Source organism: Micropterus dolomieu, linkage group LG19, assembly GCF_021292245.1.
Source record: "Micropterus dolomieu isolate WLL.071019.BEF.003 ecotype Adirondacks linkage group LG19, ASM2129224v1, whole genome shotgun sequence".
Taxonomy (NCBI): domain Eukaryota; kingdom Metazoa; phylum Chordata; class Actinopteri; order Centrarchiformes; family Centrarchidae; genus Micropterus; species Micropterus dolomieu.
This window is the reverse complement of record NC_060168.1, coordinates 31,389,050-31,416,853: the sequence shown is the minus strand read 5'-3', so window position 1 is coordinate 31,416,853 and position 27,804 is coordinate 31,389,050. Positions and strand designations below refer to the sequence as shown.

Sequence of the window (27,804 nt, the reverse complement as noted above, 5' to 3'; positions counted from 1 at the left end):
TTTTATTTTCTCCAATACTAGGTGTGAATGTAATAAAAATATAGTTATTTATGGTGAAGAGAGGGTCATGCTTCGCTCAGGGTAGGCAGGATCAAGATTCATACACTCCCCTCAACCTCCCTGATAATTAACAAACAAGGCCTCATAGCGCCCTGGGCGCCTCGCGTTTTCGAAGGAGCGCTCTGAGCGCACGGAGTTGAAATAAATTAAACTCTGGTGCAGAAAAGCGCCCGAAGTCATTCGCGTTTTTTCCATTGTCCAATCGAATGAATGGAGAGACGGGCCCACAGTTGCACTGACGGAAGTTTACAGTTGCTTGGATTGTCCGGAGACTGCAACAAACTTGCCCCGACTCATCCTAAAATACGCCTTAAACCGACCATCATTAGGACGAAGCTACTGAACCAACTGGTTGGCTAATACCAGTGTCTCCTCTTTCTGAGGGTCTCATGTAGGCTACACACACGGATCTCCCTTTCCCGATCTCCTGCGTGTCTGTACACCTCTCACCCTCAAACAGTGCCAGAGCAGGCGCTCTGCGTTTGTCTCTTTTATTAAAGCGGATGGTTTTAGTGACAAAAGACACAGACCTGTGAGTTTCTGCTAATATGACAGTTATTAATTAGCGGCAAACCAAAGATTACAGTTCGCTGGCGCTTTGATTAGACTGACAGGACAGCTGATTCGGTGAAAAACGCAGCGCACTAATCTTTTCCAATTTCCACCAAAGGCATTGGTGTGCGCCTCGCGTTTTGCGATTTTCGTCTTTTCGGGGCCTTAAACTGCAGATTGTGTTTTGAGTTTTCAGAAGTGGACTTCCGAAATGGCTCCTCCCACTTCGCAACGGGGGATTCAAAAAGAAAATGGCGCTGATTCACCTGTGAGAGAGGAAGGACTAACCTCCCGGGACCATGTCAAAACCTTAATTTGTGGTAGATTTTGCTTCCCATGAGGGGCCGAGTCACCGTCGACAGTCGGCATGGAGCCGGCTAAACTACAGTTAATAGCAGCTACGTTGAGGTAAGAAACTAACTAAACTGGTTCACCTGTGGGGAGAGAGCTCACTTGTCCATTCCATTAATTTAATTTATTGACACCTGTAACTTTATGCTTTGCGGCTGCGCCAGCTGGATGTCGACAACGTGGACATGGCATTAGGACTTTCCCTGTCTCCCATGTGTTTAAGCAGATTTGATGGGGTTAACTGAGGTGTAATGATTATGAACTTTTTAGTGGTTATACTTTTGCATACCTCCCCAAAAACTACTGTGTCGCCGAGGGTTAAGAATATGACCACAAGACTTTTCTTCTCCCACCAAAACTCACATATTTCTATACAAGGAACATCTCGGTGTTATGTATTGTGGGATGTAGGGTAGGCCTAATGAACATTTCTGTCTCAAGGGGCTGACAGAACGACCTTTAGGCTACATCAACGTTTTTAATATCCATAGGCTATTTAAGTGTAAGGTCAGTTTAGTGGTTTGTTACCCATTCATCTCTACAACACCATAGTATGTAAAAGGCTTACATTAGAATACAGTTGTGTTAGTTTGATATGGAGAAATATTCTTGTATACCAAAGTATTATGAAGGAAGAAAATGTACAATTACAAATAAAAAGCACATTAAGGCAACTAGTTTTCCCTCAGTGACTGAATGTAATTAAAGAAATATTTTCTATAATTAGTTTATTGCATTTTCAAGGGTGTTAATACAACTCCTAGTGAATATTAATCACTAAAGGCACGGGCAACCCCCCCCCAAAACCCTCCGATGTTCAGTGAGTGTGTGCATATGTTTGATAATGTTACATGTGTATTTTGTGTTTTGGTCTTCACTCACTACTTTGCACACGTATACACACATTAAGTCACTGCAGTATACACTCTACAGCACCACAAGCAGGTTGTTTTACAGCTAAATTCATATTTCAAACACAATGGAAATGTGTTCATGTTTGCCTCCGTTGGTTAGGGGGGGTTGTACAGTAGAGAGGGAACTGATCGCAGAGTTGTTGTAGAAGCCTATTTGAATCAGCCTTTGCCCAAAAGCTAAGTGGGATATTGATGGGCTTCTGTTGTTGACCTCAGTGCATGAAGAATAGTGTGAACCTTGTGCCTGACAAAGTTCTGGCTCTGTGTTGAATTTCAGAGATGTATGAAGAAGCTCGCCCAAGGCAAATCAGTAAATCTCTATCGAGTTATAAAACAAACAGAAATATTAATCAAACGCGTATAACACTGAAAAACAGCATTGTACCACCATTGTACATATTGTGCCTCAAAACACAAGTCATTGAGATTTTGTATTATTTACTCACCATTATCCGCGGACATTAAGTGGTTTTAATTGCCTGAACCAGAACCTAACTAGAATTTTATTTAATTATTTTTTTTTTTACGATCCACAGAAAATGGAGAAAAATCCACTTAAAATGTGAACGTAAACATTATGCAGACATGGACAATAATCAATATAGTTTCTGATGTGTTGAAGGAAAATGTGAAGTCCCCCCCCCCCCCCCCCACCCCCCAATATATTCTTTTATTAATGCAAAAATACTTTTTCGTCTGATGTCCGTTCAAAGATAACTAATTCCATTGCAACACCATGTGCAAAGGTTCATCCCAGGATTCATTAGTCTTCCAGGCAAAACAGCCGCTTTTGCCATTGCAGATTGATCTGCAGATTATTTTATCGATTTGTTGATTAATTGATTAGAATATAAAATACAAAATCCCATCACTATGTCCCAGAGTTCGAGGTGACGTCTTTAAATATCTTGTTTTGTTTAACCAAACCAAAGATATTCAGCTTACAAATAGCTAAATAAAACAGAAAAAGGGCAGTGAATTGGCAGCTATTTTAATAATCAATTAATTGTTTCTGTAGATCACTTAAATGTTGCAGCTCTAATGCCAGCTGCTTATTGGTCATTTGATTGTTTGCAAATGTTTTATAGAATTTGTACCACATTAATTACAATATTTACTAAGGTGCGTTCTTTTATAGTGGGGTTCCCAACAGCTAGCCCGGGGGCCTCCCTAGTAGGGTAAGGATTTCTAGATTTTTAAACCCTTACATTTACTCATTTGGCAGACGCTTTTATCCAAAGTGACTTACATTTGAGGAACAACATAAAAATATAAAAAGATGAGTGCTTAAAAGGCTGGTTATTCATATAAGCCTTGGTTAGTCATGTTCAGTGACGCCCTGCTTCACACTCACTACATTTGCATACATTCACACTGTCCGGTACAAAAAGTTGCCCGCTGCCGTCCAGAAAGTCCAACCAGCTTCTCTACTCCACTGCTGCTTAAGTCATTGTTCAGTTACTGCTTGCGGTGATTTGCTCTGTTACAGTTTTGTTAATCCTGAAGTCAGTGACAGATTAGTGTGTGTGTGTGTGTGGGCTGTTTGTAATTTCCAGAGACCAATAGACTTTTCTCATTAAGGGTCTTAAAATGAACGACAGCGGAGAAGGGGTTTAGTGTATTTCTGTCTCCTGAGGAAAATTCAACACAAGGCATTTATATATGGAGAGAGAGAGAGAGAGAGAGAGAGAGGCTTATTTCAGCTTACATTTAACAGGGACATTGTAAATGCCAACAGAGGTTGTACTATATAATAATGTTTGTGTGTTCTTTCAATCTAGACCTATTTTTCTGAAGGCAGGCGTAAACACTGTATCTTGCAATAGGTGTAATTATATTTCCATTATTTCTGCTCAAAGCAACAAAATAAACAGTCCTGTGGGGAAAATATAATATTTTTGTTTGTCTGTTTGTTCTGTGAAATTTAAGGTAAGCTGAATGAAAAGCTGTTTATTTTTTTATTTTTTGGACAATACAAGGCTCAGCACAGAATCAAATTGTGAAATTAATTGCAAAAACAGTTAGAGATAACAATGGAAATGTTTTTTTCACATTGGCCTTGCAGCCTGTGCACAAACATTCAGGTTTTCATGAAATCTCACGCAGTATAACAAACTCTCAGCCCCATGACATTGTTGCAGCTTACGCATCCAAACATGAAACAAAAGGCATTTGTAACTGCCATTTTTATTTAGTTTTTCTTCTTTTACTAGCTCATTTGGGCTCATTATTGCCTTGCTGCCAGAGTCCATAGTGTCTGGACTCACTCCCTCCATCACTCATGTATATAATAGATACAGACGTAGTTTACTCTAGGAGCCCATCTTTAAGATTTAAGAAATGGACAGATCATTGTCATGTTGCGTCATCACTGACCAGTGTCGCATCAGAATTTTTCAGAGCCCAAGTTGCCCAAGGTCCCGTTGATCAAGTTAATTGTTTAATCCACTAATCATTTCAGCCGTAATAAAGTGTAGGTTGGCGATTCACCTGCATCATTTCAAGCAGTGTGCAGTGGCAAGGAGTTCCTGTGGTTTTATAAGGCTCGGAGCTGACTGCGCTCTATTGTTAAAATAGAAAAACCAAAGACTAGTCTAAAAATCTACTATCGGCCCTGATGGCCACAATGTTCATTATATCCCACAGCGGAGGGTTTTGTTGTTCTGGAAAGCTTAAAATTTAAATTGTGAAACTTGAGGAAAGGTCTTGGACAGGGGGGTAATCCTCTGTAGCTCATGAGTGTACTTCATGTTCATTGAAATTCTGTGTCTTACTTTCAGGGTTAACGTTTAGTCCAGAGGGTGACGCTTGACGAAGGCTGGCCACAATGGACTGACCGTAATGGGAAAAGGTTGACCCTCTGAGGAGCGAGGAATGTGTTGAGGTAATGTCATAATAGTCCATTACAGTTGGAGGTTTTGACATGAAGGCGGTGCTGAACTAAGTATCGGTGGTCATTGAAATCACTACGATACGTCTTCTGGGGACCACAAATATTCAAAGCTAATTTAAAAGAAATCTGTTTCTTAGTTTTAGACATCTTGAGTAAAAGCTTCAATTAGACCTAATGTTGGTGCTGGAGGAAATCCCATGCAGTGTTAAATATGGAAAAGGTCCTCTGAGGTGAAATATATTCAGTAAATGTCACAGTAAGGCTCTTGTGGTAGTAATTCTGATCTGATTGTGGTGTTAAACTAGAGGTCTGAGTTCACCAAAGTCATTCTGGATCATTCTCTGCGGACCATAGTTGTGAGATATCTTGCTCTAGACCAAAGTACTGGAAAGCTGGATCATCTTTAGACGAATAAAAGGAAAGCGGTAATCTTGAAAAACAAGTTGAGGAAAGGAAAGTTTCTCATTTATAAACCAAATTTTTGAAGTATTTGTAACGAGTAACTAGGGAGAATCTTTGGCTGCATCCGTTCCCACGTTTGAACTGAAGCCATCAGCCAACACGTGGAGCCATAAAGTGTAGGATGGAAGCAGATGATGGGTTTGGGTTGGACTGTGTGTTTCCGTGTCGGGCCCTTTATTTTTTGTGCAGGGGTGGGACGCTCAGCTGCACTGGGACACAGCCAGGAGGGAAAATCACAGACATTTGAACTGAAAATGAAGACAGTGAAGGAACAGAAGTAGATGGGGGACATGAAGGAGGGTGACCGGTGGAGCTTGATGGATGACAGAGGAGGGAAGACAAAGCAGCCGACACACAAAATTATAGCTGTGAGTTGCAGGCGGGATAAAATGCAGAAAGTGTCTAATTTTCTCACCTGGTTGAAATGGCAGCTTTAACAGCCACTGCACTAATGCAGATGCATCTAAAACATCTTCTACATTCTGTTACTTGGTGCTAGAATATCTGTGATAGCTATGCAAACCCCTTCTAATGCATAACATGGGTAACATTTGGTTGGTTTGTTTTGCTATATCTTTTGAAATTATTTTATTTCATTATTTAATATTTCATGTTGGCATTGCATATCTTTTTTTAATTACCACAAACCATTATTTTTATTGCATTACATTTCTTAGTGTATGAACAAACATGTTTTTTGTATTTCTACATCAATTTTACACACATGCGCCAAAAATGACCCGTATGTTTTCACATGTTTGATATTTATTTTATATTTTGATATTTGTAAATGTTTGCAATTAGGAATGTATTTACTGCGGACCACTATTCACCTGCCACACATTTCATAACTGAACATGAATTAAATGTGCAAAAGCAGCCGTGTTCACCCTCTCATGCATAAATAATTAAAAACATTATCTAGACTTTTTAAAGATTCTATTAGTACTTGAAATTGGGCTAATATCCAAATCCATTCTGTTTTTATTTTTAAATTATTTAACTGTCCACATAAGTGGACACCAGGCAACAAAGGAGTAAAATGCCACACCTGACAATACGGAATAGTATGTTTTTATGTCATGTTATGCCATGTATTTAAGCTCAATATTTGAAAATTAACAATAAAACTCATATTTTTAGGAACAAATGGAGTAAAAACACTCACAGTGGTATTTATCATCATAGTTACAAGTATGCAGAAAGCCAGTAGCATATTGTTATCTAACTTCATGTTGAATCATCTCAGTTTTAACATATCAACATGTAACAGATAAGACAGTTCTACTTGAAACTGATTTCTCTACAGTATGTGAGTAAAATTCTTATAAAGGCCGCAAAGCAGTCAAAAGTTGCTGTTTAATGCTGTAATATGCACTTTTGCATTGTTATTTATGTTTATATATTTGTTAAATGTCTGTTTTATAATACAATTCATCACATCTTTGAAAAAGTAGAATAGATATACTGGCATATTACAGAAATCAGACTTGATGCAATCTGACTCCACTGTTGCACGATGTCCACATAGGAGGACAGTTGGTTTTTGGTGTATAATAACTACATTTTCTCTAAATTAAATACCTCGATTGACTCCTTGAATAAAGGTTTTTCACAGATATGCCTGAGGCATTTAGCGCATGGTCATCACAATCGGCCACACTCGTTTGAGGTCATCAGTCAATAAATATTTGGAAAACAAGAGTAACCACTCTTACAATGTTGCTATCAATCAACTGATCGTGTCCTCAAATGACTTTGAGAACATCACCATGATATAGTAACCCCAAAATGGAGTAAATGTAACTGTCCACAAATGTGGACAACATGCCTGAAAGGGTTGGGGTGGCGATGGCGCACTGGATAGGACGCATGAGTTTGGTGTGGGAACGTGTGCATAGCAATTGTAAATCGCTTTGGATAAAAGCGTCAGCTAAATGACTAATTATTAAGAAATGTGTGGCAGGTGAACAGTGGCAGTACATATGTTCCTAATTGAACATTTACAAATATCACAAGTTCCTATGAAATTCCATTATGAAAACATACAGGTCATTTTTGACCCATTTGTGTAAAATTGATGTACAAATAAAGATTTGTGGTAATAAAAACAAGATATGTAATGACAATTGAAATATTAAATGATGAAATAAAATTATTTGCAAAGATAATCAGCCACACATGAAATTACATACTGTAGGAAATAAATACATAATAATATAGGTCTTTTTTTTTTTTTACTCATGTTGTGCACTAGTAATATAGTGATACAAAAAATATTTTTATTGAAAAAGTAAGAAAGGACAAATGTAAATAACGATTTGTTATGATCAAAAACAAGTTAATTTAGGAATACCTGGAATACTGAATGATTAAATAAAGTTTTTGTAAAGATATAGAAAATAAAAACTCACTTTTTACCCATGTTAAGGGTTAAACAAGTTGATTTGTTCTGAAAACACGCTGAAATTATGTTACTAATAAGACTTTTAGGTTTCAACAGACTTGATAAGACATTCCTGCGGTATGTAATCTAACATTTTAAATTATAGTAGAATACTAAGTGTATTTTTTTTTTTATAGCAAAATATAATGCATCAACATACCAGTACATCTGTGCCACCTAGTGTATGTAAGGAGCTGTTGCACCCTTTATGGAGTCTTTGGGCCAGCTTTTCATGCCATACTGTAATACCACAATTACCAATTTAGAGTAATGTTGGAGTCAAACAGGGAATTTGTCAATCCTGAAGGAAACATAATCTAAATAATGGAAGTTAAGGGGGGTATTTTCTATAGTGTTGGTACAATGGCGCTTTCAGTGGAATTATGCAACAGCATTAATTTAGCTGATGCTTTTATCCAAAGTGACTTTACTATGTACACTGACCGGCCACTTTATTAGGTACACCTGTTCAATTGCTTGTTAACACAAATGGCTAATCAGCCAATCATCAGCCAAACAGCACTGTGCTCCAATTGCCTCTATGGTCATATTTAAAATGCATCTGTAGAAGTGAGGATATTTGTGGTACTGGCTTCTTTGTAGCATCTTGGGAACATTTTAAAAGCGATAGCATTAACATATCGAAAGGTCAAACACGGGGGCTGTGATTTGGGTGAGCTACAGCCTGACCCGACCTCAAACCAAATCCCAGCTGCTGATGTGTTTTCACATCAGAAAGCGTGTCAACATGAGAGTCTCATTTACATTTAAAGTGCTTACTGCTCCCTCTTCTGTTGTTTAGCCCACGCTCATCAAGAGTGACTTGAGATGAATACAAGTCACTCTTGTATTCATTACAAGAGTTGAAACAACAGGAGATTGACTTTTGTGTTTATAGAAATAAAATCAAAAGAATACAGATTTAGTAGAGCTCATAGAAATTTTGTTGTTTTAACTCCTTAATTTTTAAGGCTGCAGTTTTATTCTTGTCATGTTATATCTTATTTGAGATTGCAATTTCAAAATACAAATGTGTATATGGAGATTTGGTTCTTTTAAAATCATTCGACAAATTATTATGGTGAGGAATATTTTTTTTTTTATAATAAACTACCTGACAAACCAAAATACTCAATGCAGAAATCATAAAAATCCATACATTTAAATAAAGCAATTCTGCTCATGGATTTATAACAATGTGATGTTTGATGAATTCATGAGCAGAATTGGTATGAGTAAGGCAAAGTCTGTGATGCTCTCAACCATAATATTGTCCAATCACCCAACCCCAGTGAAGGACAGTTTCTATTCCTAAATCTAGTTCCTAGTGCAGTTTTATTTGGCACACTAGTTATTCTCATGATTTTTAAGGGCCCGGCATGTCAGGCAGTGAAGATTCATCTACATTTAACCTAGTTTTGTCTTGAAACCTCATTTATGACTTTACCTTTGTACAAATGGCACCATCTTTCTAGCCAACGGTAAAGCTGGTGACCTCTGACGCAGACTGCTAATTGGTATTTTAATGTTTACAAAAATCTTTGTCTCCAAATCCTTAAAACAAAATCACAATTGTCACAGTTGGACCTTCAACCACACTGACTCACAGAACCCAAAATGTAGTTTTCTTCAGGTATTGCAGGCCACTGAAATTTTGTCCTGAGTCTAATAAGATAGACAATATGCACTTCTTACTGTAAACAGGACTGGAAGCTGTTGAGGCGCTTACTTTGAGGCTGCATTGCCTCAGCAAGGTTAGCTTTGTCAGACTGACTGGTAACATTTACCCAACAGTCTTCTGCTAATATATTGGTGTCAACAAATAAATAAAAGTAAAGTCTTACTACTAATAGTTTACTTGTTTTCGGGTTTTTTTTTGTAGATTTCCTTGGATACTGAACTCCAGTTGACAACCAGCTTGAATGCAGATTAACAGAACTGTGACGGCTGCAGCCTGACTTTGTGTTGTGAAACGCTGCCATCTAGTGGACACTGTAACATCACAGGGAGGTTAAGTACACAACACAGAGCGTTCAGTTTACTGTAGTTACGACAGTGACCTCAGAGCTTTAGACTCTTATGTGCAGTGTGCAGGGGCCAACTTCGGGGTGCATTTCTACTCCCGCCTGAATCATCCCACCAGGCTCTGTTACAACTTGAAAATCAACCCCTTCCTTTTAAGACGTGAAAACATCTTGTGTTCATCTCGTTACAGTTCATGCATGTATGCAGCGGTTGTCACATGGCATGTTGTAACATGAGCTGCAGAGTAGATCAGATTCAGAAAAGCAATAGGACCACTGATGCGTTTTAAAAGCTTTCTTTATTTACAGTAAGACACTTCTGGCTCTCCACCATCTGGAATGGCAGTTAACATATTTACATGATAAGAAATTTATTTAAAATATAACTACAAGGCAGGCAAATGCATTTCTTTAAAGACATTCCCTCCAAAATGTGAAATATCCAATAAGTGTTAGTTTATGACACAAGTTAGGGTCTGCAGGAAAGTTTTAACAGATTAAATGTGAATGCAAAATGTTGTTTTTTTTAAACCATTGGAAGATATTTTTCATTGAGGATTTCTTCATTTTAGAATGAAACTACTTTTGTGCATCATTGACTATAAATTTAACAGTTAGTGACTTTATACAGCAACATTGAGATTTTGCTGCAAAGCTTCCTGTGTATCTGAATTCATGAATTTTAATCGTATAATGGGAAGAAGATTAATGTGAATTTAGAATGAACTCTTCTTAATATAAGAAACAAACATTATGTACAAGCAGACGGAAGCACACACAGTCCATGTGCACCTGAAAGCGACAATTCATGTTGTGAATTAATGTCATTTTCAATGCTTCATAATGATTTTCAATACAACATAAGAGCAGTTGATTCACTGCAAATGGAAAAACAAAATCCAAAAAACTGAAATGTATCAACGTCATTTAAGTTTGATCATTCTGATCAGGTGCAAACAAGCAAAAATACAGCGGAACGTAAATCAAAACAAAACTGAAACAACCTAAAGACTGAGAGCAAACTAAGACTAAAAGCAATACAAATGTTACATTTAGACTACTTCATCTTGCTCAGATCAAAGTGCAAAGCTCCCTTCTTACTGATAATTGACTCTACATAGACCACATGATGACCAACATTGATTTGGTGATTTGCAGGTCACGAGACGTCTCGGGTAAAACAATTTCTTTTAGACTTCATATTGCAATTGCCCTCACAGGGATAAATAAAGTTTTATTAAACTGAATCAATTCAATTTCTATAAAATACTAAACAAAAAAACCATCCACCCCTCTGGTTTTAGAATGCTTTCGAGAAAAATCAATACACTTTTTTTAATAATGTGTAATAACAAAATATTATAGTGTTACTTATTTCTCTCAGGGTCACACAGAACTATAATGGTTTCTTCCACGTGTCTTTGTCAAAGTAAAGTTCTGTTACAGGATAGACTGATCCCAAACTCACAACATAACCTACCTCGGGAGCAACACAGAGTTCTTTGGTATTAGAAATACTCAACTCCTCCATTTAAATAATGAGAATGCTAAAAACCAAAATCATCCATGTGCTTTTAGTGCAAGTTAGCATCTATGTGCAAGTTAGCTTTGTTATACTAATATTTTAGAATTTCCCATGTCAGCATATATTTGACAACTACTGCTATGTTATGTTTCATCAACATTAATGTCACTTTATAGATTATCTTATGAACATCATTCAGTCATTTTAATAGCCACCGAACACCCAGAGATACTAAAGGGGCTGATGTAGTTTCTATCCAGGACTTTATGCCATTTAAATAACCATGTAGCTTTACGTACAGAGCAATATTGGCTTGACGGCAAAATCAGACTATGGAATTGAACATGCAGTTTTCTCATGCCAGTTAGGAACCATCGTTCGGCATATGGTTAAGTGTTGGCACAAAATGTACTGTCAAAAAGCAGTGATGGGTAACACGTTGGCATTAATCGAGTCCAGCCTCGGACTCAAATCCCCCACTTTAGACCTGTAGTAGCTTAACACACCACATAAGAGCGCAGCACTGCCGTCGAGGCTCCGTCCAGGAACACATGGATGACTTTGGTGTCCTAATTCTTAGTTTATAAAAAGGTTCAGTGTGTAAATTTTAGTGGCCTCTAGTGGTGAGGGTAGTGAATTGCAACCAGCGGCTGAGTCGCTGCTCACCCCTCACTGTCCAAGCGTGTAGGAGAAACTACGGTGGCAGAAGACATTCTGTCTGCTAAATAATTGTGCTAAATAATTATTAATACATTTTACTTCTTTTTTACTCCTGCGTCTTCTAAACCAGACAACTACAACAACAACTTCTTCTTCTTTGTATTTAGTCAACATAGTGACACGTACTCTGTAGAACAGTTTGTCCATTTGGGCTACTGTAGAAACATGGCGACTTCCATGTAAAGGGGACCCGCGGTGTATGATATGTAGATAGAAAACACTTCACTATGTAAGGTCTTTCTGAAAACATAGTTATGGATATTATATTGCATTTCTGTCAATAGATCCTCCTAAATATCACACACCGAACCTTTTAACAGGACAACCATCCAAAACTAAAAGTGCTAGTTTAAAACATCTTTGATCAAACAATCTTTGTGTGACAATTTGGTCAGTATATATCTCGGCGCTACAATATTTCATTACTTCACAGCGAAGCGTTCAAAGGCTGTGGGGCTGTCTGCACGCCGGGCTTAGAGATGTCTATCTTTGTGGGGGGAAAAAATAGCATCCCTGTTGCACGATCTAATACTGCGACTAGTATCAGCTATGACGCATTGTACCGAGAGTTGCTACGCCGTTGACATTGCTATGCTGAACTCCCATTTACCGGCGCTCTTGCAGATTATTCTAACCAGCACCACAGAAAACCGTTATTGTACCTGCTCAGAGGGTATTTTTTTTAGCCATGACAGGCCAGTTGCTGTCTCGTCATTTACAGAACGGGTTAATTTAGGGAAAAGATTTAAGGATAGGCAATCTCGTGGCTATGAAAACACATGATTCATATCCTCTCTGGCTACACCCTGAATTCATTGTGCAAGCTGTGGAATCTAAAAGGGGAAGTCAGAATGCCAATATGCATTTGCTATGCATCATCCCGTAACATTACTCTGATGGACAACTGCAGTAAAGACTTGTCATTTGATTTGAAACAATTCAGCTCAGCTATAATTAAACAATCTCAATAAGTTGTATTTCCGTAGATGTACATCTCCAAAGGACTGGTACGTTCCCATTACTCTCACACCTGATAGCTTGACAATCGTGTAGCCTGTTTATTAGACGCGCCATTTTTTTCCTGGTTTGTTTAGTCCTCTGCAAGGCTTCATCCCTCACAGGAAGCGTTTCAGGAGTGGAGCATTTTGTCTGCCTGGTTTTTCCCACTTTCTCAGATTTAGTTGATTTTGATAATTTTTCCTTGATTTTTGTGCTTGTACCATGGGTAAATGGGCTACGTAGTTAACTGGTTTCTTTCTTTGTCTGTCTTAATTGTAAAGATAGGACCTCTGTCAAAAATAGATGCATTTTCTGTATGGTGGAATCACAAGCATTGTCAAACGGCCACAATCGTCTCCAACCGCTCCGCCGTAGCCGTGGTGTGTTCAGTGTTTTTGCATCAGCTCAGAAGCAGCTGACCCACAGCTACAATAAACTGCAACCAATCTCTTGCCACAAAGAAACTGAGGTCTGTTTGCTGTGCACTCAATTGCCAAAAATCGGAGTGGGATTTCTTTTACCACCAACATGTTTCCTTTTGTCCTAGAGACCCCTGAAGAACTGCAGGGAGAGTTCGTAGGTCAGGAACATGGTGGCGCTCATCGGGAAGCCTCTGATGGCATTTACTGACGCTCCGCGGAAGAAAACCTGCACACAAGAACGCACAGTTTCAGTGACCTACATTTTAATCTTTGGTTATTAAAAGAAACAACTCGGGGCATTAACATCCGCTGGAAATATTTAAACCAGTAAAAAGGGCCTGTAAAAAATAAAACAATGATAATTATAGCAATATATTGTTACCCTATAACAATGTTTTTGATTTAACTCATTTGAATCACAGATGAATTAGCACTTATTTTGGAATGAGGATATATATTTTGTTTAATTTGACTTGTGCATATTTGTTTAAAAAAAAGATTTTAATAATTGTTTTTAATGTTCTATCTCTGTTTTGCAAGTGTTTATCATGCTCATGTATCATGTGAAAGGTTTAAAACCACAATTAACCACCTGGTTTCTTCAAAGATCTGCTTTTAAACTTTAAAATGATTTTACATTGATCATGAAAATTATTGATATTGAATGTTGTTTTTTTTATAATGATAACACTTTTGCTCAGCCCTAGTCAGAACTGATGAAAAATGTACCTTTTGCACATGCACAAAAAAAAAAAAACCAGGACAGACAAGAGATGCAACAAGAGATATGTCTGATACTGTTTTGGATCCAGTTCCAGTTTGGAAAAATACCCAGATTTGTTAAGAAAATCACTTTCTATCCCTCTTCTTAATCAGAAAATATTCAGGTAACATTAGCAAGCTTCAAATTTTTTGCTAGATCTTACGGTCACTTTCACCGGTTAAAACAAATATCATGGTGGCGGATTATCAGATGTAGACGATTAATGTTATTCTGTAACAGCCAGGGCTGCAGTCATTTCCATGTGGTTAAATTTGCTGATGAATCCAGAAAAGAAACAGAACTCTGTAACGCGGCTCTGCAACTGTGCCGTTTTGTAATTCAATAAGACCGCATCAAATGCAGGTAGCTTGTGAAAAATGTCAAATTAAGAGGACTACAGCTGTTTAATGTGTCAGATACGTTTCATCAATATTTTATGCTGTTAATCATATTTTATCTACAGGTTGTGAACATTAATTATGCTACCACTAAAAACTAGTAAATGAGTATTTGTGGCGTCTTATTCTTGGGGGGTTTAACTTATTTATAACTTTAGTTGATTGTGAATCAGTTGTCATTTTTATAAATCTTGTTTTCAACAGTGATATTGTTTTACTTTTGCTAATGTTCATTTTAGTTTTGTTTGCTCACTTTTTGAATTTCACAAATACCAAATAAAATGAAATGATAAAATGCCTATGTATTAATTTCTCCATGGCTACAATAAACAAGAGCCTTACACAGGTCAAAACACCGGGGAACACGGTGTTAGTTATTTTGCCTTGGAGGACACTGTCCTTTAATAATCTGACTTATTGATCTGAACAACGGATCTCATGAGCAGTTTACTCCACTTTCTTTTTTTTTGCCAAAACATTCTGGACAGTTTATCTACATCTCGTAACCTTTGACATTACAAACATTAGTAGGTTCACATTAGACTCAACAGCTGCATCACTTACTTCTGCTGATCCATCAAAAGCATTTCACCACGTTTGTTGTTTATTATAATGTAACATGTTTTTTTAATCTGATCAGTCACTCTCTGATTAGAGGTTTGCTTTTTCGACTGTACGTGTAGATGTGCTGACCTGACTGCCGATGTTGTAACATGACCTATACAAAAAAACAGAAGGCTTGTCTGGATGCTGAGCTTTCATTGGCTGACAGAATGACGTGGTCCAGTGCACTTCAGGGTATTCAAACTCTGGGAACTTGGCTCGACTCCCATCTGGGTTACATTGTTTTCTAGGGTTTTAACTTGAAACGATCTGTTTCATTCACAGCAGCTAGTACAGTAAGCCTGGGCTGTAATGGTGTTTCATGTAGATTCAAGTCTCTAAAATACAGAAATGAAATCAAAGTTATCTGCTGATTTTAAGAGGCATTTTGTTAGACTTTAGAATTTTTGAATTGCAATCTGGGAAATTTAATGCCAGTTGAATTACAAAGTGAGGTATTCAATTATAATAATTTTTGTCAAGTTCAGCAAATATCTCCTCACGTTCTGCTAGCTGTTTGTTCTGTGTGCGCTAAAAAGATGCCTGGAGTTTGTACATAGCACTGGCTCTGTAAATGGGGAAACAAGGGCTCAGACAGAGTCGCACAACCATATTCCAGCCATGATGTCCATTCTGTATGTTAGCTTAGCAGCAGCAACAGTTTGCTGACCCTCAGGCCCCAATCCACACCACTGCGGTTTTGGTTTTAAAACGGAGACCTTTTTCTACGTTTGCATCTCCTGTCCAGACTAAAACGGTGAAAACGAAGACCTAAAACTTTTAGTGCGTACGGGCAAAAACTTTAGAAACGACGCAGACGTTCACGTTCGACTCTCTGATTGGGTCTTATAAGTCATGCAAAGCAGAAACACGATGCTACTGACAGAGTTTTTGATTTGATATTTTTATTAAAATATTTTGTACTGTGCAAATAACACTCATAGCCTACACTTGTACAACTGTGTGTGTCGCCGTTTACTTTGCAACGACTTCCAGTCTGTTCTCCGCCGCCACTTTTACCTCCATTCAGTAGCCTAACAGTCCCAGCTCATTACTGGTCCATGCAAAATAAAATCTGGTGTGGTTATTCTTCTGTAGTACTTTATTCTTTCGCCAAAACTTGACAAGAATTTCCCCTCGGGGGATCAATAAAGTATTTCTGATTCTTCTGTAACTACGGAATAGACCATCTGCTTCATGTTTACGCCGGCACGCACATGCCCAGTGTACGTGAACGGCCACTAGATGTGCGTTTTCAGTTGTTTTAGTATAGACTGAGATCAACGATGGGGATCGTATTCGTGTCAAAACTCGGTAGCGCGGGTGGCTCCTCAGCTAACATTAGTTACACATTACACTTTCTGTTTCGTTGTTTGCTCTACGTCTTTGTCGTGGTAATGGATTTCTCTAGAATCGCATCCCCCACCTTTAATTCAAGCCTGGCACTGTTGACCTTTCCAGCTGTACAAGCTAATAAAACGGTCTGGAACTATAACTAAGCAGTATAAAGAACAAACGTAGTGCTGCAGGGTTTTTAAACAAATCATGGTTCATACATTGTATCAACACGAAGATACTAAAGCTAACTTTACCTAATCATATCCTTTTGCCAAACTTTATTCCTGCTTGAGGTGAGGAGGCCCATTTCTGCTATAAAACTCTGCAAACACCTCGTGCTTCTGACTGGATATAAAATGTATAGGATAAAGACGTTACAGCACTTTGGTGAGACTCTAATATGTTGAATTTAAGAATTGTTGATATTATAAAAGACCTGCAGATATTTTGATAAATTAATCACTCAACAAATTGTCAAATGACGCCAATTTCTGTCAAATGTAAAACGTGCTTCCTTACTGAGGCACTGCACTCTATACATACACGTTGCTGTAACTTTTCTGTACTTAAGAATTTTTTTAAATGTAATAATGCTCTACTCAACAGTAGCTTGGATCCCCCATCTGTCAAATATGGTGGGAAAGTCTTTTGACTTTTAAAATGCATGCGATCACAACAGAATCACTGTGTTTGTAATTAACATTTTTAGGGTTGTATTGTTCCTGCTGTAAACCAAACTTCTCTTTCTCCGCTCACCTGAGCGCCCTCTGTCTTGTAGCTGAGGATGATGCAGTGTAAAATTCCCCTGTACTTCCTCTGCGGCTGAGCGTCCGCCTGCATTCGACTCTTCACCACATCAGCTGGCGTGGCCGTGACCCAGGAAATGGACCCTGAAGTAGAGAAAAACATCATCAATTCCCGGCCGCAAGGAACAAGGAAAACTACAAACGCCACTCAGTGTCTAAGTTCTAGCTAGAAAACACGGACATTTTTCAACAAACAAAATCAAGCTTATGGAATATAATGTGTTATATGCAAGATATAATGACAATTGTGCTTGGATAGACTGGCATTACCATAATTAGCCTTTTTTCTAAGCAGGACCACAGGTACACAAGGAAGTCAAAGACTGGAAATTTCAATGGGGAACTTATAACTTTGATTGTTGTTATACTGTTTTTCATTCAGAGTTCAGGCTGTAACTCCACATGAGAAAATCTAACCTACTAAAACCAATGATGCACTCAGGTGCTTCTCATAAAGGTTATATATTCATTCAGACAGCTGACCAAGTGGAAAAGTACCAGTACGGTAGAAACAACATCAGGCATGCCAGCAGTATCATTTGAAGTTGCACCTCAGCTGACCCATTTTATAGTTAAATATCTACACCAGCCAATTAGAATTAGGAATTAAAGAAAGTAGAAAGTATCAAAATTGTAGCGGAAATTAAATACTTTTAGAAAATGTGAAATAATGGCTATACAAGAATCTTGGGCTTTGCTCAGACAACAACTGATTGCAGGCTGAACATCCAAACCTCACTGATTTATGGCACCCAGCTAAATTCTTTCTCTTTTCTGATGTTTTGACTATCACATGTTCAGATGTGGCCAGCCTGCATCTGGAAGCAAGTGTGCTTCAACCTCCACAGGCCACAGGCCCCCCCACTGTTTATCCACTGCACGCACAGCTCATATTCACTCGGGCGGAACCATGTGGTTCGCTGGAAGTTTACACACCCCCTCCTGCTCTACAACTCAGTGCAGTTGAGGAGGTTTGACTTCTACAAAACATGTTGGAAGAAAAACACCATCAGGATCCTTACTTTTAGAGCTTGAGTTGTGATGTTTTCACATCAGTAGATGGCAAATGGTTTATGATTTCTGCCTAAAATGACTTGAAATTGGATCATAAACCTGCAAAGCTCCTTTCAAAAAGATAATATCCTATCTATCTGCACAAACGGAAACCATCAATACTGCTGACTGTCCTGTTCAAGACCAATCTACACTGTAAGTTAAACAGGCTTGTAGCTGCACAGACAACACCTACAAGAAAAAGAATGTGACAGCCAAGATGATAAATTCATGTGTGTAAAGTTAAAGACACACTTACTGCAGTTCTACATTCGTTACTGAACCAGTTTAATATATTACTATTTAAGCAAACTTTGGGGATTTAGAGCAAACATTACTTTTACACCACTGTCTTTCCAAACCAATTATACTGTGTATTTTTTTTACTCCAACATGCTCCGCTTAATACACCTTGTTATATTTATTTACTGGAATAAAATACGCCCCGCGACCCTGTACGCAGGACAAGCGGTTGACGATGGATGGATGGATTGATGGAATAAAATACGTTCCGTCAAGGCACCAAGTTTGTGGCTCACATTTCAGCTGCAACTATACGTTTACTGATCAATTTGTGAGGATTTGAGAGCTAAGGTGGGAACTACAACTGGAATCAAATCTAGCTCGTTCTCACTGCTTCAGTCCCTGCAGCATGCACATACCGCTGGCCACCACAGTTGTTGTCAATTTCTTGACTGGTTGTGGGTTCATCGCGTATTTTGGTCAAACCTACAAAACGTGTGTGTGTTTTCTAACATTTTATAGACTTGAAGAATTATAGATTAACTGTCAAAATATTGGCAGATTAATAAATAATGGAAATACTTGCAGCCGTTAAATAGGCTGACCAAGAAAGTAGTTTGGTGTTCATTCAGAAACAGTTTGAGATCATGCCAAATTCCATTTAATTGGGCGTGTACTGCCGGGTTCAGTTGCAATATAGTCTGGTGGAATCTGCAGCTGTTCTGGCTCGTCATGCTTGATAGATACTGTGACCTGCTATACTATAAATGTTACTGATCCCGAATGTTTAGCTTTACTTGTCTTCACATGTTTGATTCCTGACTCTGTGGCTTCTAGCCTCGATTAAACCTGTCCGACATCAGTGAGCGGATGACTTCAGGCAAACCGAACCATACTAATGAAATATAAATAACCTACTATACATTGCTGCGCTTTAATTTAAAAGACAGGCTGTGAGATTTACCTGCTAGTCCTCCAGCCAGCCCGATGAAACACGGATGAGGGCTTGACGTGGCGTCTGGCTTCAGCAGGTCGCAGAAGATGGTGTAAGGGATGAAGTAGAGCATGTATCCAGGAACGTCCCTCAGGATCATGGCCCCGGCTCCCCTGTACAGGCCCTGCAGGCCCTCGGTCTGCAGGATGCTAATGATGCAATGGATGGGACCTCGGTAGAGTCTCTGGCTATGGATGTCGACGGAGCGCAGAGGGATGTTGGTGCAGCTCGATACGTTGCCAGCAAGGTGCACGTTCTCTGTAGAAAAGGAATTAAATGTGATTGGCAGGTCATGCTAAGTTGATGAAACAGTAACAGCTCAACTCTGACTCTCACAGTAAGAACCTTGCTGTTTCCATTGGGAGTGGAACCAGCAACCCTGGCAGTGTTCACGCAAAGCTCCACTAATTAAAAATGTGGGATGTTGCAGATACTTCCTGGGATCGTCAGGACACATTCACTGTGGATGGCAGTTCCAGTAAAATGAGTTTATAATAAAGTTTTTATTGTAGTGATAAAAAAAAGGCTTATTGCTCTGTACAAAGTCATGTAACAAGTATCGGGTTTCTCAAATCAGAACAATTCAGATACATTAATCACACAAAAGTCTGCTGAAAGTACAGTACATGTTGCAAGAAACGTTCTGGCACGGATCTATTGAGACAAGGCCAAAGTGTCTTTGAGGAAACGTTTCCACATGATGACAGCTATGAAGAGCGTGAGCTTGACAGACACTGTAAACACATAAAAAGCTCTAAATGTTTCACGTGCCATTTTATTTTACCTTTAAACTGCTCTGACCAGTTTTCCTGCTTTACTGTTAAAATGAAAAGATGAAACCCAGACAACACAACTTCACCCAAAATATAACCCTCTAGTATCAAATACCCTCCCCTGAAGATTTGAAAGGAATCCTGAGAACTTAGCAAACCATTCCTGCAGCATAACTGACTTCTCGACTGCCCCTCTGTAATCTCAGTATAATCCAAATGCCTAAAAACCAATTTGACCACAGCAGGAGGATACTGCTAACAGCTACATTTCGAGACAGCAGGGGGTGAGTGAGTGATTATTTTGGGTGGATTATTGTTTTCAGACTGCAACTAATTAATAAAGTGTAAATATCAAACGACCAGAACTTGCTGCTCTGAAAGTAAAGAGTGCGATAAGGTAGAAATGTTTCCAAATCACTATCTGGAGTTGTGTCACAGTTATTTGTTATTTTTTTTACAGCGTCAGTGTGTCTTCTCAGCACTTGGTGGTTGTGTCATAATGACATTCGGCTATTTGATGACCGTGAACTGCTTCAGGACAACCGTCAGTTTGAAGGGCACAGTGATTGGCTTACTGATCATGACAGGACATGACCCAGCAAGTGTGTTCCTTCACACAGGGTGCAGTTTATTTATTAGATTTTGAACATATTTTTCTTCTTCTTCAAAGTTTAAGAAAATAAACCTGGACAAACCTGCGCTGGGTCTGCACAGGCTTAGACTATGTGTCAGAAAACCAGAGAAAAAAAAAACAGTCTCATCTTTTTAGCTTTGAATAAAGTGTTGTTTTTGTTTCTGCTGCCTCAGGTAAAAGAGGAAAATCAAGTCGAAACAAACAGACCCCTAATTTACCTGCTAGAACCGTCTGAGTCTGCAATTGCAGTCTGATCTTCACCAGATCCACCGGGGCTCCCAGGCCCACTGATACCAGTCCAGTCAGCATGCTGGCCACAGTCAGGTCCAGCATGCCACAGGGATGCCGCCCATCGCCATAACGATACTTGCTTATAAGTCTCTGTGTGTTACTGAAGAAGCCAAACACCACTGAGTTGTAGACGGTGATGCTGGCCAGCGGGAAAGACATGCCTTTAAAGAAACCCATGGCCTGAGAAACACAAAGACAGAAAGGAAGGAGAGTTAATGACAGACAGTTTATAACTGTTCACAATAAACAAAACTGAAAAAAAAAAAGCAAGTTAAACCTTCCATTTTTAAACTCTAAAGTATACTCAGATTTTTCTTCGGCCTGTGCCAAGAACGCACAGAATGAAAAATGAGGCGGGATTTAGCGGCCAAATATTGTGAGTCTTTTCTTTGTGGAAAGTACTCCGTCTCAGCTGGGGAGAGGTTGGAGTTTGGAAGTCACATGTTGAAACTTAAAACACAGCTGCCAACTACATAGAAATCATCTGGCGTCTGAGGAAAGCAGACCTGTGGTTTCTTGGACAGGGAGTGTGGGGCTGCAACAGTGTGTAAACACTGGAAAACAATGAAACGGATATCATGAACACTTTTCTTAAGTTCTCAGCAACTATATTAATCACGCCTGTTGCACGATTAAACTTCAATCATTGTCCTTTTACTGAAAATATGTAACTGTAACTGATCATTGAATATGTACAAGTTGGCCACCCGCAAATTCATACTCCAAATAGGGGGCAGCACATCACCAGAGTAACTACTTATCAATGCCGTCATTTCAAAACACGGAATAAGTCAGAGAATGAGGAAGGAAGGAAGTTGTCGAACGTGACTAAATAAACGTGAATAAAACATTAATAAAACATACAATACCTCGTCCTTGAACATGATTTTTACCTGAGTCAGGTCAGATAGATTTTCATCTGCAATGGTGGTTGATTAACAATGAAGACCCCCATGATCTCACGCAACTTCACGATGTCATCAAACTACGTCTTTTGTTTTTTGTTTTGATGTGGGAGACCCCTAGCGGCAGAAATTACATACTGTGCGTTTAAGCTGAATCAAATGTGAACAGCAGAAACACAACAAACAAACAATTAGAAAGTTAGATTGAGTTAATTGTATTTTCTGAATAAAAAGCACGTAATTTTGCGCATGCAGACTGAAAGTAAAGGAGAATTACAAAACTTAAGTGTGTGAAAACCAAATTGTCGTTATGACTTTCACGTTAAGTGACTCAGCGCAACATGTAAAAATTCCTATAACATTTAAGTAACACGTGCATGTCTCTAAGGGGCTACGGACGCTATGTTTGAACTCAGCTATCATCCATATTTTGGTTGTAGGACAAAATGGTATTGTGTAAATTGTGTATAAGTCACTTCCTACAATAAGAAATCGTTAGGGCGGTTTTGCTTTTTTTTACAGTGAACCCAACAGCGGTGGCATTATGCTGCTGTGATTTTAGCATGCCTGCGTTCCAGAAGCAAAAGTGGCGTGATGTGTCCCCATTTAGCACCAGTGTTGATAACAGCTCTCCACTGTCTGCAGCAGAAAAACAATTCTGTGTTAGTATGTTTTATACAGAACGGCAAACTGTAATATTGACCCAAAGTTCCCGCCTTGAACGGGCTGTATAAAAGGAGGTGTCATTTTGTTCGTATTCCTGCAGCTGAAAAGAAGGCCGCTGACCACACACCCTTTGTATGAATGGAAGTTAAGCCGAGATGATGTGTGACTTGTTTGTTCAGTGAAAAATACTTTAAGTGCAAATAAACATATAGTTCTCCAACAGGGAAGCAAACTTTTGACCAGGCTTTCTCAGTAACAACGATGACTCAGTGTAGTGACAGCAGTTTTTAGGATTCATACGTGTGCATCTCTAAAGGCCGGGTTCTGTTTTGGGTTCAGTCATGAGTATAATTCCAACAGAAAAATAAAGCAGGACGGTTAATACCCTCCCCTCTCTCTCTCTCTCCTCTTGTTGGCTGTCTGCCTCTTCACTGTTAAATAAAAGGTGAAAATGCCAATTAATTATCTTTTTTTAAAAATGATGTAATATCCAGTACCCAAGTACCCAGATTTGTTAAGATCTAAGTAAGTTTGGATGTTTACCGTTTCCTGCCTGTAGATTGCGAGGATGCAGTGCAGAGGGCTCTTGTAGTCTTTCCCCGCCTGGAGCCGTGTCTGGAGGAGAGAAAAAGGGCCGTGTCATTTGAAAAAAAGGCAACAAAAAAGATTAAATAGAAAACTGAAGTCTTCCACCTTTTTTGTAGCTAGCCTCTGTTCCATTAGCTTCAGCTGGACACTTAAGATTTTCTTATAGATAAAAGATAGTTTACTTTCATTTCCTCCTCACCAGAGGCTGAAAAATATTACTGGAGTTTTTCTGTAATAACTTCTTATATAAACACAATATTTAGTATCGTATTGGACAGTAACATTTGAGCTTTATAGACCAAACTTACAAGGTAAAAGATGATGCTTTTAATACAAATTTAAAATACTGCAGCAAACTAGCAAATGAGCCAAAACTGCTATGTACAACATATCATTTTCACTACGGATTTCTCTTTTTTCTGTATTATAAAATGAAAAAATTTAAAATCTTTGTAGCTGTACATCACTACATGTAGCTGTTAGAGTAAACAGAGCCTCTTCAGCATAAATAAAGTGCAGATTAGAATGAATTGCTCTTGCATAACAACAAATACACGCGAATGTACCATAAAGTACATACTTCAGGAGTCTTGATCAATTACAGATTTTTGTTCTTTACTACCGTCAGGACTAGGGCTGAACAATTAATCAAAATATTATAGGAATTACAATATGGCTAAGTGCAAAATCCAAAGTGCAGGAGCAGCATTTTTCTTGATTAAAAGGTCAGATGTGTCGCAACATAACATTATAAATGAAGCATTGTGGTGCTACAGAGATGCCCCAGCATACAAATCATATTCTCCACATGTAAGGGAACAGCACAGCAAAAATCCCATTATCATTTATATTACATTTTTCAGTGAAAACAAAATTCTAATTATCATTTCCACTGAAATCTTGACACTCGTCACAATATCTGTCAAAATAAAATAATCACAATATGTTTTGCATATCGTTCAGCCTTAATCAGGAGAAGACAGTGATGAAGTTTATGCCGCAGTAAAATTATGCATTAGGTCTGAAATACCTTCACTGTGTCCAGCGGATGGCCCACGACCACACTGGAAGCTCCTGCAGCCAAAAGAGAAATATAAATAGACGTAAGGGAAATGAATGCACAGCATACCAAAGGAAGACTGTTTTTGCTGTAAAGTCAAACTACTCATTAAGTTTATTTTTCCTGTTTCTGTCATGAAGTGGACTTTTGTTTTGTGTTGCACTTTAAACCATTACATGTTACTTCAATTAAATAGCCAGACAGTGAGAGAGATGTACTGAAACATCTCAGTAAATTTGAGTTTTGTGTTTCCTTCTTTAGAGTCCTTTGGGGGGGGGGGGGTTAGCAAGAGAGTAAGCTGCAATCATGAGGCCCTGGGGCAAAAATAAGCCATTGTGCCCTGATTAACCCCCTGTTCCCACTGTGCACTGTGTGTATCCCACTCCAATTACTCATCAAGAGCACACAGCACACTACACATGGCAACACATGGCTCACAGTATCTTGCTGAGAAACTCAGTTGACACCGAGTGCTACCAGGACTGTGTGTCATCTAGACTTCAGTAATTTGATAGACCATGAGTGAATTTAGGACTATGCACCACTTCATCATACATAATTTCTGTTGATATTGTGCTTTCATTGCGCACACACCAAAACCTACTGACGTACGTGAACCTGGCTGGGGCTGCTGGAGCAACTGCCTACTCTACCAACCCATTTTGCCTATTTGGAAAGCTATGAAAGACAGAACTGAAGCACAAACTGAAGAAAAAAATAGCTTCATTTTGCAACTGCTCCTATAACGCCACTCCCTGCAACAGTTCACCCTTCCGGCATGTTAAGAATTCTTTAGGCATTTTCAAATGCAACAATACAACTTCGCTTTGTTTGAGGCTTCCAAGTTTGTTGCCCAACTTGGACTTAAGTTAATTCATTTACTTAAATTCAATAGCAAAACAAAAAAGGCAGGTTTCTTCACATGTCACAAGTGAATGCATAAAGCCGTACGTTCCCACACTGACAAAATACTGATTCTGTGGAGCTCAAACTTAACCTCATGGTCACTTTAAAGCACATCGTGGAATCCTTTAATCTCTTTTGGATTTACTGCAACATCACCTTCTGATATTACTATTTTGTGATATTTTCTTGAACCTAAGTAAGAAAACAGAGTAACTGATGCGTTTGTGCACATTTAACAAAGCAGTCCAAAACTATAATGAGATGTGGCCCCTCATACTTAAGTGTAAATGCAGTTAATTTGGAGTTGTCCCTTGGGGGTCAACAGCAGAATAAAATACTTCTTTATTATTTTATTCACTGAATGACAATGAGAAAATGCATCTAAATGGCCCGTTTAGATGTTGCTTTCACCTTTCCACCAGCCATTTTTATGAATACAGACACACAATTAGTGAGTTTAGTGTCAAAACTTGTTGTAACGCACCCTCTACTGACAAAACAGCTGACAGTTTTATTGCACTTTACATGTGTGCTTATTTTAGACCACATTTTCTTTTAGTTGAGCAATAATAGATTTTGAGAAAGCTTGTCTGGTTTTACTTTTTCTTTCTTTCTTTTTTTTTTAAGTGCAGGCTAGGGCTGGACGATATGGCCAAAACTGTTATCACGATAAAAAGTTTCATATCTTTCGATTTCGATAATTATCACGATAAGTCAAATCAAATCGTTATTTCTTTCGAGTTTAAAGGCTGATTTTTGCTTTTGAGTTAAAGTTGAAGAAACCTGTTGGTTAATTGTGGTTTAAACTTTTCTTTATGGTCAACACTTGATGCCAAACAGCGGATCACTTCACAAATCTGAGGCAGAACATTCAAAACAATTCTGAAAAAATCTTTGTCAACAATTATGCATAAGTAAAATTAAGTATAATCTTTTTTTCAGTCCTTTTTCCTCAACAAAATAAACATCTTCATAAAAAAAACAGTTTTTATGATTCAAGTGAATAAAATAACATTTATTGAATATTTATTGAACATTTGTTGTATTGTTATTGAAAAAAATGATATTGTGATAATTATTGTTTTATTGTCCAGCCCTAGTGCAGGGCATCATTTTATAGCACCTTCTATATAAAATTTTGATTTTTACAGATCATCACCATCAGATTCTTTCTTTCAAAGAACACTTAAATATTTAGACAACTTCCAAATTTCACTTTTGTTTTTGTTGACATCTTTTAAATCTCTACATATAGCTCCCGCCTACATGTCTGAGTTACTAAGCCCATAAACCAACAAGCAGTATATCAAAGCCATCCAACCAAAATCTGTTGGCTAACACTGCGTACCAAACCTAAAGCAAAAGGTGGGAAAGGCTCTGTAAAGATTTCCCTTTCCCATTAGATCAGCTAAGTCTGTTTTTTTTCCTTTAAGTGAGTGGTTTTATACTTATACTTAATATATTTATGCTTGATTTTAATGTACAGCACTTTGTTTGAATAGATGCTGTACAAATAAAGTTTTACTTACTTATTTACACAGAGCTTAAATGTAACTTTTTAGTTTCATTTTCACAGAACCTTTAACTGACCCTGTCTCTCATTTGATCTGTACATGCAACAACTGAAATGTTTCAGAGTCTCTGCTTCTTTCTACTCTACTAAAGAAAATATCTTTACCAGCTACTTGTATACGTGTATAACTTTTTGATTTGAGAAATTAAATTCAAATGAGCTGCATCAAAGGGGTTCACTTATCACTAGCCCCCCCTTGTTTTTTGCTTTATGCAACTACAAATGATGCAGCAACAGCGCCGCTAGTGGACAGCAGGTATCCCACTTGAAAAGACGTTTTCTCAGTAAAATTGAATTTCTAAATAATCACTTCTGCAGCGACAGTGTCTGAAAGCATGCATGGCGGTGATAACGCGTTAGTTATTTAGTTCATAGGTCAAACACGAAAGGTGGGAGTGTTTTTTATCGGAGGGGGGGGGGGTGTTTGCAGACCCTCCATTGTTACATTGGACGTGACGTGGAGACGTGAACTTCTTGTACGAGTCATTTAATCCAAATAAACAATGCATTTGAGAAGCCACTGAGTGGATGGACTCACCTCCCACAGTGATCCACTGAACACTCTCGCAGAATAAAAAGCTGCCTGGAAACAAGGTTGTGTCACTCACCTCCGATCCATCCTGCAATAAAATCATCCAACCGAAAGTTCTTTGAAGTCTGCATCTTCAACTCAGAGCTGCTCTGTGCGTCCAAACTTCAGCCGGCTGCCTCTCATCTGTCAGCGAAAAGCGACTCTGCATCAGTTCTCAGCTGCAGGGATGAGGAAGACACCGAAGCTTCGCCTTTATTGATAAAGCAGCGAGCAGATCCGTTTCTGAGAGATCTTGGAAGTGTTTGCTTTG

The 27,804-nt window shown here is 38.5% G+C and overlaps 1 protein-coding gene and 1 long non-coding RNA gene across 9 annotated transcripts; one reads left to right on the top strand and one right to left on the bottom strand.

Annotated features, from left to right (window-relative positions):
• The first annotated feature begins 300 nt into the window (after positions 1-300).
• Positions 301-14,828, top strand: LOC123957699. Of its 4 annotated transcripts, none has more exons than XR_006821869.1 (6): positions 302-592; positions 809-1,020; positions 4,658-4,761; positions 9,561-9,688; positions 13,228-13,415; positions 13,494-14,828. It is a non-coding gene; the product is annotated as an uncharacterized LOC123957699 (long non-coding RNA). The 4 variants fall into 4 exon arrangements; XR_006821868.1 differs by having other exon boundaries at positions 802-1,020; XR_006821870.1 differs by having other exon boundaries at positions 301-1,020; positions 13,232-13,415.
• On the bottom strand, positions 9,983-27,804 carry slc25a48 (solute carrier family 25 member 48). 5 transcript variants are annotated; one of them, XM_046030687.1, is made up of 9 exons: positions 27,571-27,595; positions 24,454-24,497; positions 23,379-23,450; positions 23,221-23,266; positions 22,158-22,286; positions 21,192-21,444; positions 19,537-19,824; positions 17,227-17,360; positions 9,983-13,594 (listed from the first exon to the last, which is right to left on the bottom strand). In XM_046030687.1, exons 6-9 carry the CDS (start codon positions 21,439-21,441, stop codon positions 13,490-13,492), a joined length of 777 nt encoding a protein of 258 aa, XP_045886643.1. In that variant the 5' UTR covers positions 21,442-21,444; positions 22,158-22,286; positions 23,221-23,266; positions 23,379-23,450; positions 24,454-24,497; positions 27,571-27,595; the 3' UTR covers positions 9,983-13,489. The 5 variants fall into 5 exon arrangements, with proteins under 5 accessions (XP_045886643.1, XP_045886642.1, XP_045886639.1 ...); XM_046030686.1 differs by lacking the exon at positions 22,158-22,286; XM_046030683.1 differs by lacking the exons at positions 22,158-22,286; positions 23,221-23,266 and having other exon boundaries at positions 27,571-27,804.

Bases quoted from the DNA above. Each gene is read 5' to 3' on its own strand.
- slc25a48 (XM_046030683.1), bottom strand. From the start codon at position 27,625: ATGCAGACTTCAAAGAACTTTCGGTTGGATGATTTTATTGCAGGATGG. The intron at 24,498-27,570 runs GTGAGTGACACA...TTTTGGCTGCAG, and splicing joins TATTGCAGGATGGATCGGAG to GAGCTTCCAGTGTGGTCGTG. The intron at 17,361-19,536 runs GTAAATCTCACA...TCTCTACTTCAG, and splicing joins GCTGGCTGGAGGACTAGCAG to GGTCCATTTCCTGGGTCACG.